General features: G+C 38.7%; 1 protein-coding gene across 1 annotated transcript in view; it reads right to left on the minus strand.

Moving 5' to 3' along the window:
* The window catches only part of PARD3B (par-3 family cell polarity regulator beta), a 1,039,321-nt gene that overhangs the window by 382,994 nt on the left and 637,875 nt on the right, over window positions 1–18,452 (minus strand). The window contains exon 15 of the mRNA XM_080799276.1: window positions 14,478–14,593. Within this exon, the coding sequence (XP_080655402.1) occupies window positions 14,478–14,593 (116 nt within the window). The remainder of the gene's footprint in view (window positions 1–14,477; window positions 14,594–18,452) is intronic.

Genomic DNA, 18,452 nt, shown 5'->3' on the forward strand with positions numbered 1-18,452 from the left:
CCGATGATGAGTGACGTTGAGCATCCTTTCATGTATCTGTTGGCCACCTTTGAGTCGTCTTTGGGAAAATGACTATTCAGTTCCTCTGTCCATTCTTTGTTTGTTTGTTTTGGGGGGGTATTGAGTTGTATAAATTCTTTATACATTTTAGAGATTAGCCTCTTATTAGCTATGCCATTTGCAAATATCTTCTCCTTTCAGGAGTTTGCCTTTCTGTTTTATTGATGATTTACTTTGCTGTGCAAAAGCTTTTTACTTTGGTGCAGTCCCAATAGTTTATTTTTTCTTTTGTTTTCCTTGCCTGAGGAGACACAACCATAAATATGTTGCTAAGGTTGATGCCCAAGAGATCAGTGTCTATGTTTTCATTTAGGAGTTTTGTAGTTTCAGGTCTCACATTTAGGTCATTGATCAATTTTGAGTTTATTTTTGTAAATGGTGTAAGTGGTCCAGTTTTCCCAGCACCATTTATTGAAGAGACTATTGTTTCCCATTGTGTATCCTCTCCTCCTTTGTCTTAAATTAATTGACTATGGAAGCTTGGACTTATTTCTGGGCTCTCTATCCTATTTCATTGATCTATGTGTCTTTTTGTGCCAGTGCCATACTGTTTTGATTACTACAGCTTTGTAGTATCATTTTGAAACTTGGGATTGTGATATTGCCAGTTTTGTTCTTTTTTCCTCAAGACTGCTTGGGCTCCTTGGAATCTTCCATACAAACTTAAGGATTATTTGCTCTAGTTCTGTGAAAAATGCAGTTGGAATTTTGATAAGGATTGCACTGAATCTGTGGATTGCTTTGGGTAGTGTAGGCATTTTAACAATACTAATTCTTCTAATCCATGAGCATGGTATATCTTTCCATTTGTGTCATCTTTCTTTCATCCATGTCTTACAGATTTCACAGTATAGGTCTTTCACGCCTTAGTTAAGTTTATTTCTAGGTATTTTATTTCCTTTCTTGTATCTTTATTCACTTGTTTTATTATTACCATATACATTCCTGATCTTTCAAACCTTGTTTGTAAGACTATTTCCACTAGACATAACCTATAGAAATAACATATTACTGTCATCACTGATATGTTTCCATTATTTAGAACATTACCTGGCACAAAGTAAGCACTTAATAAATATTTAATGAAGGAAGGAAGGAAAAGATTGATGGATGAATTTCACAAGAGACTGAAATTATTTTTCCAAGTGTTTAACAACTTTTTAGTCTTACAAAAACTAGAGTAGATTTTTCTGGTGATGCTAGGCTTTATACTATTAAATTCTAAATCAGCCAGAACTACTGTATATAAAGTATAATAGCTTTAGTGTTCCAATGAAGAGGTAAAAAATATATGTCTAAAATATTTACACATATATGTATAAATATATAATAACATATAAATATAAACATATAAAAATATAACTGTATATTATATATATACTAAAAGATTGACTTACCCTGGATCAAGCAGTTTTTATAAGTAAGTCTGAGCTCTGGCTTTGCCTCTGATTCATGTTTAGCTAGACATTTTTCTAACCATTTAATGAAATTCACAGATGTATTAATTAACATGTACTTTGGAGTGGGTAACATATTTAGCTTTAGGAAATTAAAAGCAAAATATCTATTTTCCCCTATGAGCAAGAGCTGAGATTTGACCTTTAATGTAGAATAACATTTTACTTTCAAAAAGTGATATTTAATTTAGAAATTTTTGGCCTCACAGAGGAAATGCTCAGATGGTTCACAATAGAAAATACGCAGTCAAAAAATATATGAAAAATGTTTAGCCACAGAAGTAATTTTAAATGTAAAATTAAAATGCCCCTTTTAAGTCTATAAAATTGGTGAAAGTGTTTAAAAAAATGGCTCCCAGATTCTTTCATATACTGCTGATAAGAACAAAATTTTTTTCTGGAGGGAAAGTGGTCATATACATCAAAAGCCTCAAATCTTTATATAATATTTGGGCAAGAAATTATACTTATAGAAATTTATAATGAGAAAATAATTATGATTGTTTACAGAAGTTTATGCACTTTCAGGTTCAATTCATTGCTATTTCTAAGAGCAAAGAATTAGAAATGACGCTTATGGCCAAATATTAGGAAGATGTATCAACTGCATTTATTGAAAAGAAAATTTTACAATTAAAAAATATGGTAGAAGCAAAGACATAGAGGATAATATTCAAGCTAGGGACACCTAGGTTGCTCAGTCAGTTAAGATACGGCCTTTGGCTCAGGTCTTGATCCCAGGATCCTGGGATCAGCCCTGCATCTGACTCCTTGCTCAGCAAGAAGTCTGCTTCTCTCTCTCTCCACTGCTCATGCTCGCTCTCTCTCAAATAAATAAATAAATAAATAAAATCGTTAAAATAAAAAGATAATTCAAGCTAGATTGTTCTAAAAGGCCACAAATTTAAAAGTGCATGTTCAGTACCATGACTTTTGGGAAAAACTGGAACATAAAAATATGAATATGTATATATAAGAATAAAAATACATAAGAGTAAAAATGCTTTGCTTTTTAAGAACTGGAACTGTACCTAAAAATGAGATAGTTATACCTGCCTACTGTAGTTTCAATCTCCACAGAAAGTGTTGCCAATAACACATATTTATCATTCTGAATACCATTCAGAAGAGATAATTAAGAAACTGCCAAATCTCATCTAACATATAGTTATATATTTCATGTAATATGTTGTTACATTATATTTAATTGTATATTTTATACAGTATTTTCAGCTAAAGAAACTCTCACTTTAAAACAACTAAAATGGATTTGGTTCATATTTGTAAGGAAAATTTAAGTGTTTTGTTCCATTCTATGAATAGTATTGTTCACTTCATATTTTTATGAAGATATTCTTATATTAGTACAAAAGTTCTTTAAAAAGGAATGCAGAATTTCATTTAAATATGAACAATGGTTTAGAAAACAAAGGCAAGTGAGAAAAAAGTTCGTATTTGGCTTTGTTCAAAATGCTTTTACGTGTCTGGGATGTGGAGGCTCACCTGAGGTACAAAAAATAAAGAAGAAAGCACTTCATGGAATAATGCAAGTTTTAAGAGGGGCCTGGAAAATTTCACTTCTCAAGGACAAGACAGTTTCTCCATTGATCAAGATTTCTCATCAAAGCACAACTAATGCTCTAAATAGGACAGAGGCTAATTTAATAAAGATCTGCATGGATTATTTTAATTTTTTTAAAGATCTGCATGGGTTCTTGGCGTAATATCATTAGTCAAGGTTCAATTACAAGCATGTCTAAACTTTGTAGTTTTCTTGATATCTTTTGTGGGAAAACAGAGCTTTGGGTTCCTCTTCCAGACACTGAGTTTTTCAATTATCTTCATATTCCACCAAGCAATGCCCCTGTTTAAGACGGGAGTGGGTGTAAAGCCACACTGCAACAGTGGAGACCGTTTGAGACCCAGTGATTGAATTAGGATCTACACACGAAATCCATAGGCCACCTTTCCCCCAGATTTTCACAATGGCTACCTGAGGAGAATTTACCTACATCAACAGGTCAAGACAATCACTAACGACAAGAAAAGCCCGTAGGAGATGTATAGGCTCACTTGTAAAGCTACCACTAACATTACCCTCTTTGTGACGGATACCATTAGTAAGTAGCACTGACATGTCCTAGGCTTCAGATTAAGTATCTTTACATGAAGAAAGACACTCCTTGCTTTGAAGATTCTTTTTTTCTGCCTGGGGGCCTATGAGAGAGTTGGGCTCTTGGTCATTCGTTCAACAATTCGTTCAGCACCTGTGTTCAAGGCACTGGTGAGCACGTGCTCGTTGGAGAGTGTGTGAGAGTGGGGGCCTGGACTGTGCCACACACAACTTTCAGACAAGTCTAAAACACATCAAGAACAGGCCTACCTCAGAGAGATTGCTGCTCAGTTCCAGACCACCCTAATAAAGCCAATATTGCAATAAAGCAAGTTAAAAGAATGTTTTCGTTTCCCAGTGCCCCAAAAGTCATATTTATACTAGAGTCGATTAAGTGTGTGATAGCATCATGTCTAAAAAAACAACGAACATCCCTTAATTAAAAAATACTTCATTGCCATAAAACGCTACTCATCATTTGAGCTTTCAGCAAATTGTAATCACTGGTCACAGATCACCATAACAAACATTAAAAACAAAAAAAGCTTAACATATTGCAAGAATGACCAAAATGTGACACAGAGACATGAAGGGAGCAAATGCTCCCTTTTACCAAAGGTAAAATGGTGCCGATGGACATGCTCAACTCAGGGTGACCACAAACCTTCAGTTTGTAATAAACGCAGTGTAGGCAAAGCGCGATAAAACAAGGTGTTCTCATAGTATACAAGTGCACTTGCTACACAAAAGGCATTGTTTTCCAATTAACCTTAATTGTTTTCCAATTAACCAATGAACACAAAGTCAAATGGTTCTTGAGCATACTGTTTGAAAATATATTTTTGTAGGGACTGTAAAGAAAGAAAGCAGGAAGACAGCACACATATAGACTTAGAAAAAGAGAAACACGTTCTTCACATAGAGAATTTTTATGCCTTTGCTTCCAAACCAAATAGTTATTCTGATTAATTTTATGTAGAATCTGCCATATTCTGCTATATCTAAGATCATGATCTAGTTATAATACAGAGAGAGAGAAGTGATCTATGTCTCTGTGATTCAGTTGATATTAATACTAGTCTTCAATACATTTTCATTCTTAAATGCGGCAATTTTCTAAAATTTAATTAGTTGACCAAATGTTGGTTTTCTTGATGTTTTGAAAGAGGCCAGCTTTGGATGGCAGTGCTGTCAACTGTACATAAAGTCAGTTATTCAAAGTTTTCCTGATTTGTTCTTCCCTCACCAGCGACATCACTTAGAATTCAGCCTGAGTCTTGACACATATTTCTGTAAACTCATTCAACTTGTGTTCGTCTAGCCACCCACTTTGCTTATAAACCTGTGTGGTTAGCTACATGAGCATACTAAGTAAGATGCACTAAGGAAAAATGAAAAGAACCTGTATCCTTTATCCAACACTGAAAAATAAACTATGGTCCCTTTCCCGAAGTTCTGGTGAATTTTGAGCTTATATTTCTACTTTTTCCTTGCATTCTAACCAATCCACAAACCAGGATTCAGTTTTCATCATCATCTTCATAGATTTCAAAGCTTGTAAATGTGGTGTATCTTCTGGTGTGGCTATCATCACCTGCTGTACTTGGGGAGCAGATTCAGTTTTAAACAGATTTGAGTTTTTCTTTTCAAAAAAGATTTTACTTATTTGAGAGAGAAAAAGAGAGAGAGTGTGCCCAAGAGTGGGGGAAGGCGCAGAGGGAGAGAGACCAACAGACTCCCTGCTAAGCGGGGAGCCTGACTTGCGGATCGATCCCAGGACCCTGAGATCATGACCTGAGCCAAAGGCAGATGCTTAACCGACTGAGCCACCCACACGCCCCTGGATTTGAGTGTTTCAGTAGTAGCTATGAAAATATCGGGGGGGGGTGGGGGGCTCTCAGAGGCTTCCTGAGCTACCTCTCTCTCTTCCAGGCAAAATATTTTTTTTCCAACGGTTTTTTATCAGACCTGATAAATGCATTCTACCCTGTTTTTGTCTCTATTAAAATACTGTACACAGAATTAAATACAGTGCTATAGATATGTCATGATGAGCCCAGAGTCCAGTGGAACTCGTTTTCCTTCCACGCTGATGCAGAACTATCTTTGGGGTTGGCCATATTGGGCAAGCCGCTAAAAAGCAGAGCATCCTCAGGACACCCGGGTGGCTCAGTTGGTTAAGTGGTTGCCTTTGGCTCAGGTCATGATCCCAGGGTCCTGGGATCGAGTCCCGCATCGGACTCCTTGCTCAGCAGGGAGCCTGCTTCTCTCTCTGCCTCTGCCTGCTACTCTGCCTGCTTGTGCTTGCTCTCTCTCTCTCTGACAAATATATAAATAAATCTTAAAAAAGGGGGGGGCAGGGCATCCTCACTCACCGTTATTATAGAAGGTCTCCTAAATTCTGTACTTGGACAATTGACTTCTTTGAATCTGACTTCAGGACATCACCACTGTTTCCCACCCCATGTAAAATAGCCTCACCTCTCCCTGGTCTTCATCTCTATCTGGATTTGGCTTCAGAGAAGTCAGCTCTATCTGAAAGTCTATGATTTTTTTACTTGGGTCAAACTCTATCATCTACTTACCCAACATGAATGAAAACACCACAGGAGAGGAACAGTGGTCTCCTTCACCCAGAACATGTCCTGGGATACAGTGAATGGCCAACCAATGCCCGGTAGATGGGGGGAGTCATTCTTTGTTAAATTCTGTCTTTTTCAGTTCTGGAGAAATCACCTGAATGCTAATTCTGCCAGTCTAACACAGTAACCAATTCTCTGAGGTAGCAGCCACTGAAACTTTGGCCGGAATGCCTTTGGTGCCTTCATCCAAGCCACACATCTCCACTCTTCATCAAATTCTGCTCAGGACGTAAGGAGAAACTCTCAGTATGAAGTCCCATCTGTTGTTTCACTCCTTTCAGGATGACAATGAGCCTTAATTAGCACATTTTGGGAAAGGGCATTCTAATGCTTTCCCCCACTTTCCTGTATAATTTGGCCTGTAAGTTTCAATCAAAAATTGACATACTGTTGGAAAGATCAAAGTAAACTATAACATTGCCCTGATTTAAGTCTAGAAATGCAATCAAAAAGGAGACCTCAGTTGTCTCCAAGATCCCTCACTCGGAGGTTGCTTTTTTTTTTTTTTTGCTTTTTTCTTTTCATTTCACAAACATAGAAATTCTTTGTGGATGGGTGTTGAGATCCGTAATTTCACCAGTTGTTTCTGGAATTCATCATCTTGGAGAAAATTGGTAATTTGCTTCCTGTTCTCCAGTGTGAGGCCTCCTCTTCCTAATTTCTAATGATCAGGGACAGTCGTTCTAGAAGCACGATCCTTTCAGGCTGCAGGAATAGACCCGGCCTCCTTCCATTCGCCAGCGGCCATGCTTCTCCCGCCTGAACGTCACTCTCTTGTGTGCATCAAGATAAAATTAACACAGGAACCGGGTGGCTCTGCGTTCCACCTGACAGCTGTTAGGTGCTCTAAACAATGGGCCCCTCGCACACTTTCTTTTTCGTGCTCTAAAAATAGCCTGGCTGTCTAACTCTTACAGGTTTTCGAGCCTCAAGCAGCTGTTCAGCTCTTCCTGCATTTACCCTTCGCGATGACGGCTCCTCTCTCGCTTTCCTTTTTCTTTTTAACCATTTGCTTTTCTCTTCCCCTCTTCTCCAGAGCCAAGGTTATCAGGAAGCTCTTGAAGCAGCCACACTGGTCTCTTCAGAGGCCTCGCCCCTTTGTTCCTCTTGGAGATAAGTTATCATCATGATATCAGAATTTCCTTTTGGGAATCTTTCCTGAACTCCTGGGTTTTCCTTTCCTGTTAGACTTTCAATCTAGGTACATTTAGCAAACACCATTTTCCCTCGTTTTCTGCTGAAGGCTCAATGTGGGGTGTGTGTGTGTTTTTGTTTTTCTGTTTTTTTTTTAGTTTTTAGTTTAAATTCAATTTAATTAACATATAGTGTATTATTCGTTTCAGAGGTAGAGTGATTCATCAGTTGCATATAACTCCCCGTGCTCATCACCTCACATATCCTCCCCACGGTCCATCACCCAGTTACCCCATCCCCCCACCCAGCTCTCCTCCAGCAACCCCCAGTTTGTTTCCTCTGATTAACAGTCTCTTATAGTTTGTCTCCCTCTCCATTTTTTGTCTTATTTTATTTTTCTTTCCCTTCTGCTATGTTCATCTGTTTTGTTTCTTAAATTCCACATGAGTGAAATCATATGGTATTTGTCTTTCTATGATTGACTTATTTCTCTTAGCATAATACCCTCTAGTTTCATCCACTTCATTGCAAGCGGCAAGATTTCATTCTTTTTGACTGACGCTTCAGTGTTTGACATGCACAATACTCCATAAACATTTGTTTAATGGATGATAAACATTATCTGCAATTCCTTAATTTTGACTTCCTAAAGCTCAGGGCATACACCTATATCCTTGTACTCTTCCCTGTCTTCTAGAGATAGTTAATAAACACTTTCTGTTAGTGTTACCATTAATTCTTCTTTCCCAACCAGTTTTTTTTCCCCCCTAAAGGAGTCAGTTACATCTTACACAACAGAACTCCTTCAGCTCTCACATCAGAGGTATGGCTTATTGATGGACAATGAAGACGATCCGTGGATATACATACAGATTTATATTAAGATATATATTAATATTACGTGGCACACGTAATAAATATTAACTGGTAAACCAGCATCACAATTATCTAGACAGTTTTATAGACATTCTATGTATTTAGTGTTCAGGATTTTTGTCCTATTGCAAAGAATGCATACAGAAGTACCTCACTATACAAAATTTATTTTTGTGTGGGAGTGGGTGTCACGTCATAAAGGCCCAAGGATTTGGGGTGAGGCGGCTTTGGGGAGTCCTGACTCACCACCCCAGCTCTGGGCACCTACAGATGCGGGCCAGGCAGCTAGCCTTACGAGGGAGCGGGGAACAGAGACTGTTCTGAGTCCCCATGGACACTTGCACATGCAGGCCCACAAAATAATTTTAAGAAAAATGTGTTAGAATAGTGGAGCGGGGTTAGTTAACTTTTTGCAGGTCCATCTTTGATCTAATACTAGAGATACCTAACTTCTCTGAGAGGAATGTCTGACATATATGAAAGCGTTATATTCAAAACATGACCCAAATATTTCTTTATCTCTGTTGATATGAGAAATCAGTTTATTTATAATTGCCTTCAACTGTGGGCATCTACAAACATGTTCTATCTTAAAAAAAAAATTAGAACAAGCAACTAACAGAAAAAACAAAATTGCAGAATTAGAGATTTCAGAGTCACCCAAGACACACATACTGTTTTAAGAGACGACGGGACATGGAATGTTAACAATCTTCATTGTCAGAGAACTTCCGAAACTTTGTCTGAATGCCTCATGCATCACTTGAAGCTCATTTCCTCTCCTTGAACAGAGGCAGGACAGCTGGCCAGTAGCTTCCATCTGCCCTGTCCTCAGTCCTCTCTGTGTTACAGAACACCCTTATGTAATGGGAGAAGGCCAATCTGGGACAATAGTAAAAACTCAAAAAACAAAAAACAACAACAACAAAAAAAACCCATGTGGGAAATAGTATTTTAAGCTGAACTTTCAATGGGCCTATAGATCGGGTCAGGGGATGGGCCACAATACTGAAGCACTGTCCCTTGAATAATTCAGATTAATTCTTAAGTAGTATTCATGAGGTCATAAAACACCAGGCTTGGAAATTAAAGATGTTTATGTCTCATCAAAAAGTCTTTGAATGTAACTCTCTGGCATACTGCCAAAAGGGCAGCTCTTTGGGGGAAAACCCTATGCCAAAGGCCAAAGAGGCAGCTGTGTTATTCAGCTCCTGAGAGCTTCCAACTCAACACCCACACAAGCTCAATTATGAGCAAATTAAAGGGATCCAGACTGAACATAGTAATTCTGGTAATTTAAATAAATAGAGGAAAGTCTACAATTAGTAGGAAAAGATTGATTTTCTGGAAAACCCAGAAAATGACACCCTAACCCCTTTGAATAAGCATAGTTACATCCAATTATTTAGAAATAAATTTCCTTTTATTCATCATTTTAATCATTTCTGATCTGTCTTAAAAGTGGCCACATGCGTTCCAGCAAAAGTATTCACAAAATATTGAGGCAGAAGAGCCTCAAAAAAAAAAAATCTATAATGGGTATATAGGAATTAATGAGATTGAGTAAAATTGTAATCAAAGTTTTATACCTACTTTTAGAGCACATAGATAATGCACTGTACATTTCTACCTTTTTTGAGTCGGAGAAAAATTTATAGTCATCCAGAAAGAACAAAGATTAACTATTGTGGAAATCTATTACCGTAACTCATTATATTAATAACAAACAAAATACACATGGTCATTCTGTATAGATCCTTAAAACTCACTTGATAAAATTCAACATCTGATTAAACTGAGTAAATAAACTCTTTTAAGAAGCTGGGAATAATGGGTGCCTGGGTGGCTCAGTGGGTTAAGCCTCTGCCTTTCGCTTGGGTCATGATCTCAGGGTCCTGGGATGGAGCCCCGCATCGGGCTCTCTGCTCAGCAGGGAGCCTGCTTCCCCCTCTCTCTCTGCCTGCCTCTCTGCCTACTTGTGATTTCTGTGTGTCAAATAAATAAATAAAGTCTTTAAAAAACCAAAAACCAAAACACACACAAAAAAAAGAAAGAGAGGAGTCTGGGATTACTCTAAGCTTTTTAAAGGAAAAAAAAGAAGCTAGGAATACAAGGACATTTATGTAGCTTGATAAAAACATTTCTTCTATCAAGAACCATCAGTGAAGTTATAGTTAATGCACACACCTCCATGGAAACATTCTTGTTTAATCTTTAAATTCATTTTGATGAGCTGATCTGAAGTTCATGTGGAAGAGTAAATGTATGTAAGACCCAAAGTGCTTTTACAAAAGAAGAAAAATCATAGGAAATTTTTCCTGTTAAGTTATCAAAATATAGTGTAATAGCACATTAGATAATATAAACAAGGTGACATTGGCATGGAAGAGACAAATGTGTCAATAGACTATGTCTAGAAAGTGACACATGTATGTAAGGAAACTTAATATTCAATGTTAATGCATTCTGCTTTAATGGGGAAAGGATGTAAATGTCAATAAATATAAAAGTCATGACATTTATTGTCATGCATAAACATTTTTCCACCTCACACACCATGGATAAATATATTACAGATTGGTAAATATTAGAAGAAAAAAAGCCTTCAAAGGTACTAGAAGAAAATAATGTGATGAGTATAGAACCCAGAAGTCATGAAGGGAAAGACGGAAATTTTTTTACTATGAGACTAAAATCTTCTTCATAGTAAAGGATATCATAATCAAACTAAGATGACAAATAACGGATTGCAAGAAGTTCTTTGCAGTGTACATAACATTCTTTTTAAAAAAAGATTATTTGAGCGAGAGGGTGCACACGATGTGCGCACGCGTGCCTGCACTCAGTTGTCTGGGGAGGGGCAGAGGAAGAAAATCTTCCAGCAGACTCCCTACTGAGTGGGGAGCCTGACCCAGGCAGCCTAGATCTCACAATCCATGAGATCATGACCTGAGCCAAAATCAAGAGGTGGATGCTTAACTGACTGAGCTACCCAGCTGACCCCATAACAACATTTAGAATTAAGAAATGGAAACATTTTTGGCAAAGGATATATATTAGCCAATCATAAGATGTGAAATACAAATGGATCCCCTTGGGGGAAAAGAAAACAAACAAAACAAAACCTAAACCAAAGAATACCCTAAACTCTCAGTCCCAAATTCAGTCAAAAGGGGAAAAGTAAATTGTAAATCCAGATTCATTCACATAAAACTGTACCACTGTTATAAAACACAAGACACGATAGAGATACATGTACACAGAGGGTGCAGCAAATAGACCGCTACATTTACACAGCAAACTATTTTTAAATCATGTTTGTAATGTTTTCTCTTTCTCTCTTTATTTTTTTTTTCTTTCTTTCTTTCTAAGATTTTATGCATTAATTTGAGAGAGACAGAGAAAGAGCATGAGAAGCGGGGAGGGGCAGAGGGAGAGGGAGAAGCAGACTCCCTGTTGAGCAGAGAGCCCTATGTGGGACTCGATCCTAGGACCCTGGGATCATGACCCGAGCCAAAGGCAGGCACTTAACCGACTGAACCACCCGGGCATCCCTTTTAAATCATGTTTGTATCTGGGGATGAGAACACTTTTTTTCTCACAAGAGCTGTCTATCTTTTGAAACTTAAGTGCAATCAAGCAAATGGAACTCACTCACCTATAAAATAATTTGAACATAATATGCAAGTTAAAATGCTAGCCTAGACTCACAAAAAAATTGAAACAAAAACAAAGGTACTAATGGGGGCAGTTAGCCTTCAAAGATTCCTGTAGACTTTGGAAAGGAGAACTATCCAACATAAAGGGCTAGATAAACAAAATGTTTTGCCTTTTTAAATTTTGAACCATAGGAAACTGCTATTTTTCCAGGCCCCAAACAGTCAAAAACATTACTTTGATATTCAGCCTAAACACCGATCAATGGACGGATGGATGGATGATTGATTTTTTTTTTACTTTTTGAAAACTGGATCTTGACCTTGCTATACTTATAAGCCTAGCCACCACCCCTTTTAGTAAATATAATAATTCCTTAGGTTGGCCCACTGCTACTTATAGAAAATGAAACAACTTAACAATAATCTTTCCACCTAACCAAACAGGAAAGACCCTTCCAAATGTTTATCATCTGGTATTATCTGAGCTTCTATGCAAAGAAAATCAACATGTTTATTGAGCTTCCTCAGTTGTTTTGGGGACAGAGTTCTGAACGGCTCTAGAATGTTGTCCTCTGCCAGCCTGTAAGCTTTAAGCTGGCATTTCCTGGAAGAGACCAAAATTTGGTGGTGTATAAAATGTTTACTGCATTTTACCACTTCTGCTATCTGGTGCATTTAAGCCACAGCTTTGGCACCTGTGTCCTGAAGAAAACAGCTTGTGACCTCTACCCAATGAGGTAAATTGAACAAACATTACTATTGTTGTTTATGGTATAAGTCCAATAGAACGCAATGAGTGACTGCCAGCTACACATATTTTGGAAGGGCAATTTCAATATAAAAAAAGAAAACTTCTGGGGGCGCCTGGGTGGCTCAGTGGGTTAAGCCTCTGCCTTCGGCTCAGGTCATGATCTCAGGGTCCTGGGATCGAGCCCCGCATCGGGCTCTCTGCTTGGCAGGGAGCCTGCTTCCCCCTCTCTCTCTGCCTGCCTCTCTGTCTACTTGTGATCTGTCTCTCTCTGTCAAATAAATAAACAAAATCTTAAAAAAATAAATAAATTAAATAAAATAAATAAATAAATAAAAAGAAAACTTCTCAAAAACAAAGTTTTCAGTAACAAAAAATATAAATGGAAATACTGTTTCTGGATACAGTTTAGGTTTTATTTTTACAGATCTGATAATAGTTTTTCTTTCTTAAAATGGGTGCCTTTTCTTTTTTTTTTTTTTTCCTTTGGAGAGATTGTTTTTTGGAATCATACTGCTAGTCACTTTTTTATTTTAATTAAATGAGGATAATAGTAATATAAACTTGCCCCAAATTAAAAGAGATTTTTATGTATTCATTTTCTTCACAGAGTAATTGGGAAGACAGAACAAAAGATGTTTATCAAGCACTTTATAAAAATCAGTTGCTCCTCAAACTATTAGTAATAACCTAGGTCAATATCACACATGATTCCTTTGGTTTGTCAAAGGTTCACGCTGGAGAAAATCCCCTTTTCTGACCTGTGCTCAGGCTTTCCATTCCCCTCTCCCTATAGGTGACTGGAGAAAATGTATCCTAGTGCTCTAGTTAATTTATAGAAACTAGAATCAGTTTCTCTTGTCTCATCATGATTGAACATTTTTCTGAACTCCTGTAAATGAGTAAGAGATAAGTACTACTTATCAGATTGTTTCGTGGAGCACATGGTTTTGATTATTCTATATCCTTGCTGCTAACTAATGAAATATGCAACACGTCTCAAGAGAAAACATTTGCAAAGCACGGCCTGTGAGCACCCAGCAGCAATGGATAGTTGCTGAGGCTTTATTTTGCCCTGGCAGCCTCCTCTCACAGTCCTCTCTCTCCAACAGCCCCTGAGAACACAGAGATGTGCTTGGGTGTCTGAGATGTCTTCTGGGGTCCCACATCCTAGGACCTGGAGGACACCGTTTCCAGGGACACTCGCTCTGCCCTAGCAGCCAACAGTCACCTAGAAATTCCCTGTGGAGCTCAGGACCTCAATGAGGTCATTCAGGCATGGACCCAGGGTACCTCGACACCCTCTATCTGGAAATGTCCAGGACCCCTTTCCCCTCTAGTGTTAACAGGATCTGGAGATGGGCACTTAAAGAGAGAGATCTTCCCCACTGCTGCCAGCTCTATCCACTGAACACAGAGATGGGAAACCCCGTGGAAGAGCACTCATTTAACCATATTATCTTCCCAGGTCCCGCAGCAGGGATGTACACAAGAACCTCAAAGTCACTGGCAGAAGTGAGCGTGCAAACATGAAGGCCCGTGAATGACCGATGGGGACGGCATCCCGATCATCCCGAAGAAATAATCCAATTTTTCTGACCTATATGGACCACCTTATAAAAATGTCATTTACCTCTCTTTTAAAAAGGGGTAATTACAATTAAATGTGTGAGTGGAGACAGGAAGATGGGATGACCAATGTCCCCTCCTCCAGGCTTGGGAGGTAATTCAGGAAGACAGACGGTGGAGGCTGGAGCCCCCACCTGGGCGTCACTCGCCCTCACTTACCAAGGTCCATGCTCTTTGAGGCTTTCAGATTCATTGACTCGGGCTGCCTGGCCGGTGTCACAGATCTGAAATGGATGTGCTGATCTGGAAAATACGCCGCCGAATCTACCCCAGAGCTGTGGAAAGAAACCATATGCCATACTTCGATTAAGAATTTGAAAAAAAAAAAATCTTTTTTTTCTTTTGGTAAAGGAAGCCGTTCCCATTTTGAACCCAGCCTCTCCTCCTCTCCTCTCCAGCTCCCAACCGTGTCTTTTCAACCGATTCTGGAATCTTGGGTGGCTTTTATGAGATGGAGCGACTCTATTTTTCTTTATTTTATCACACTCTACAATTTAAATAAAATATTCTCTGGCTAATATCATGTTTTCCTCTTCACTGATTTCTGCTAATTGGGATCCTGCTGTACCATATATAACTTCAAATGGGAAAGCCGGGCCTGGAAGGAGCTGGCATTTCAAAGGAGGTCAGCGGATTCGCAGAGCCTGAAAGCAGGGTTAGGAGATCTCTGAGAGCTGAGCATGTCCTTCCTTTAAGAACAAGTGAAAGCTTGGGTCCTTTAGAGAAGACCATCTTGCGGAAAGACTGCTGGCTGTGGTGGCTTCTCTCCGACTTTATTTAGGCCCATTTCCTAAAACTAACGTACATACGGAGCAAAGAGTCCACTCATTCATAACACGAAAAGGAAAGAACAAGAAAAGCACCAGATACATTAAATGTCCGTTAATGGGCTCCCCAGTACGTGCCGTCAGTCTCAAAGAATTCTATTTCTGCTAAATATTTTTTTTATTTGGCTTGAGGATGGAGGGGATTATACAACAAAATTGCAGACAATGCCTGATTTCTTGGTCCAGAAATAAATTATATTTTTAAATTTCATAAGTCAAATTACAGTATTCTCGTATATTGAGAAAATTAACATGGGGGCTCATTTCAGCATAACTTTATCCTAGTTTTAAATACAGGAATTTCTGGTAAATCTGAAAGGACTCAGGTTGAGGTTTTCAAACAGTTGGGATTTCACATAGTAAACACTAAAACAACCATAAAAAAAATGAACTACGATGAATGAGAACCCTTCGAAAATGTACAGGGGATCTCCATTTCTTAACCAAATATGCCAAAATAAGTTTCATCTTTTCTTAACTCTCATTAATTCTGCATATTCAATATTGCCTTGCAGTGATATTAAAATTAAAATGCAGCAATCATAACACTGCTGAGTAAATGAACCTCCGTTTCTGTAATACGGTGGGGCTTAAGGAAGTACCCGGGACCGGCAGCCGAGGACAGAGCTTGGGAGCCCAGATGGCAGAGCCTTGCTGCTTGGTTCTCCAACCTGGCTCTGCCCCTGACTGGCTGTGGGACCCACGCATGTTATTGAACCTCTCTGTGCGTCCATTTCCTGATGCATGAAATGGGTCTAACTCCACTTCCTACTTCATGGGGTTCTTACGACACAAAATGAGTTTGTAAAGTCAAAATAAAAAGACTTATAAAGTTGGGAATAGATTGTGGCACAGAGTAAATGCCAGTAGACGCATTTAGGAAAAAACCAAGCAGGTAAATATATAGATAGTCGGTTTTTGCTTTTCAAGTCATCTATATGATTCTTTCCAGTCTCTTTTCTTTCTCTGTTTTTGTTAGGGTCTCGGTAGACCTGGGACTAAGAGCCCTTCCCTCCTTCTATTTATTTTCAAAATTTTACTTTCTCTTTAACAAATATTATTCGTTTATTTTTAACTGTGGTAAGGCTGACACGCAATGTTATACTAGTTTCAGGTATACAACATAGTGACTCCTACAGGTTTATGCCTTCTGCTATGCTCAGCACGAGTGGAGCTAAGGGTAATGTGCGGTAATGATTGGGAGCCTGGGCTAGAGAGCAATGTGGTACTCATCCCCACAGGACAGTGTTAGGATGTATAAAGTTGTAAGAAAGGAAGTTACGGTATATGCTAACAGTAGTGCCTAGAACACAATGACAGCTCAATAAAAGGGAGCTGTTAAATCTCTTCTTTATTCCTGTAGGTTAGAGAGGTCCTGAGATACTCTTCAGTGAAGAAATTATACATGGTTTCATGAAAATTTCTCAAGAAGTTCAAATCTACTCATTATAAACTTTTTTTTTGGGGGGGGGGCTTCCTCCTAGGTATCTGGCTTATATTTTCAATAGCTAAAACCAGTGCCATATATGAAGTATATTAGATGTGGTAGGGAGTGATGACAAAGTACGCCAGTTGTGAGCAAAACTCCCTGCACCACAGGCCTGGCCTAACAGCAACGCTCGGATTGTTTTGGCCCATTTTAAAGAAGAATTCTGAGAGGCAACGCGAGCTTCCCTCTGAGCCTTGATGTTTTGGAAGGACTTGCCTTTAAATGTGTTATTCAACCTTTATTTGCACTTAGTTTCACACCCTTTGATCTCATGTGATGCTGTGGTTTTAGTGTCAGAGGGCCTCCTGGCCTTCACAGGATCCGAGAATTTAAGAGCCGGAAGGCATTAAAGGTCACCTCATCCAACTTTTCATCTTGTAGATAAGACACTGGGGCCCAAAGAGGAGGCTGCTATTTCAAGGTCACACAGCTGGCCAGTGGCAAAGTGAAGACCAGAGACTGTGGTTTCTTTCCATTGCCTTTCTCAGAGCCACCGAAGCGTTGGCTAAAATGGCGGCCAGCCTGTGGCACAGGTGCTGCTGCTACTGACTCCGTGGTCATCAAAACATTCCCTTTTTGGGCAGAGTCACTCCCCCTCTGACACTGCTTGCATTTTAGCTTAGCTCTGGGCTTCAGTAGAGTGCTACACACCATGAAACAAAAGGAAAGCAAAGAGTTAACCCAAACAGATGCCCCGTGTTACACTGAAAGCCACCTGGGGAAGTGGTTTAGGACCAACATGAATATTCCTCATTAAAACTTTGGTCGCACTGCAGTTAAAGAGCTCTGCTCAAGGGAGACTATGGGAATCTACCCAACTGAGGATCACATTGGTTAACCCATCTTATTGTCTTATTTTACCAAACTAGGCATTAATTGACAAATTAAATACAAGAACTCAAATTTTTTGAGACTCTTGGGAAACAACAATTCCCATCCCCATTTAAAACAGAAAAGCAAGGTGGCAATGCCCCTCCATGTTACAGTAGGTAAGGATCTCTCTAAATAGAGTGAATTTTTTTGGTATAAATGTTTACATATAATGAAGGCTGATCAAAGAATTAAAAACTGCTTTCTACAAATGAATGTAACAAATGTTCGTGTGAGTGTGTGTGTGTGTATACACACTATACATACCTGAATATACCCATTAAATTGATGATAGTGATTTACACATCTGTTGCCATTGCTTTGTCCACATGTACGTTTTGAAACCTTTAAGAGAAGGGCCCATTTTGCCATGGTACAAAATAAGAGATAAGGCAAGATAAGGCTGATCTTTAAGAGGGAAGTATAATATGAGAAATTATAGGGTTAGAGCCCACACTGTGTGCATTGGCTACATGAGCTCATACACTTAAATAATGAAGTGCAGTATTGAATTAGTGTGAAAATATCTTAGACATGTGAGACTAGAAAGACCCTTTGTAATTTTACATGGCATACTGGATGTTTTTGGAGGGAAAGGGTGACACAGTGATTAACTATAAAATCTGACATGTTTTAATTTTGAAGAAAGTTAGCATGTGCTCATGGCTGAGTGGGCCGCCATGGAGGCTGTGGGAAGCTACAAGATGACAGCAGGCCAAAGACACGTTTTAGATAAAGGCCACGTTTTCAGCATGAACAACCAGGGAATCTATCAAACAGAAATGATACTCAATGTCAAATTATGCTGCATAATGAATAAATAAAGGTAGCAGGAAACATATGCCAGTGTCCTGAATGCGGTGACAAATCAGGAATGTGAAAGATATGTAAGACCCAGCCATGAATGTTCAAGGACAACTGTCAGAAATCAAAAGGAATGGGAAGAAG

The sequence above is a fragment of the Martes martes genome (assembly GCF_963455335.1).
Source record: "Martes martes genome assembly, chromosome: 3".
NCBI classification, from domain to species: domain Eukaryota; kingdom Metazoa; phylum Chordata; class Mammalia; order Carnivora; family Mustelidae; genus Martes; species Martes martes.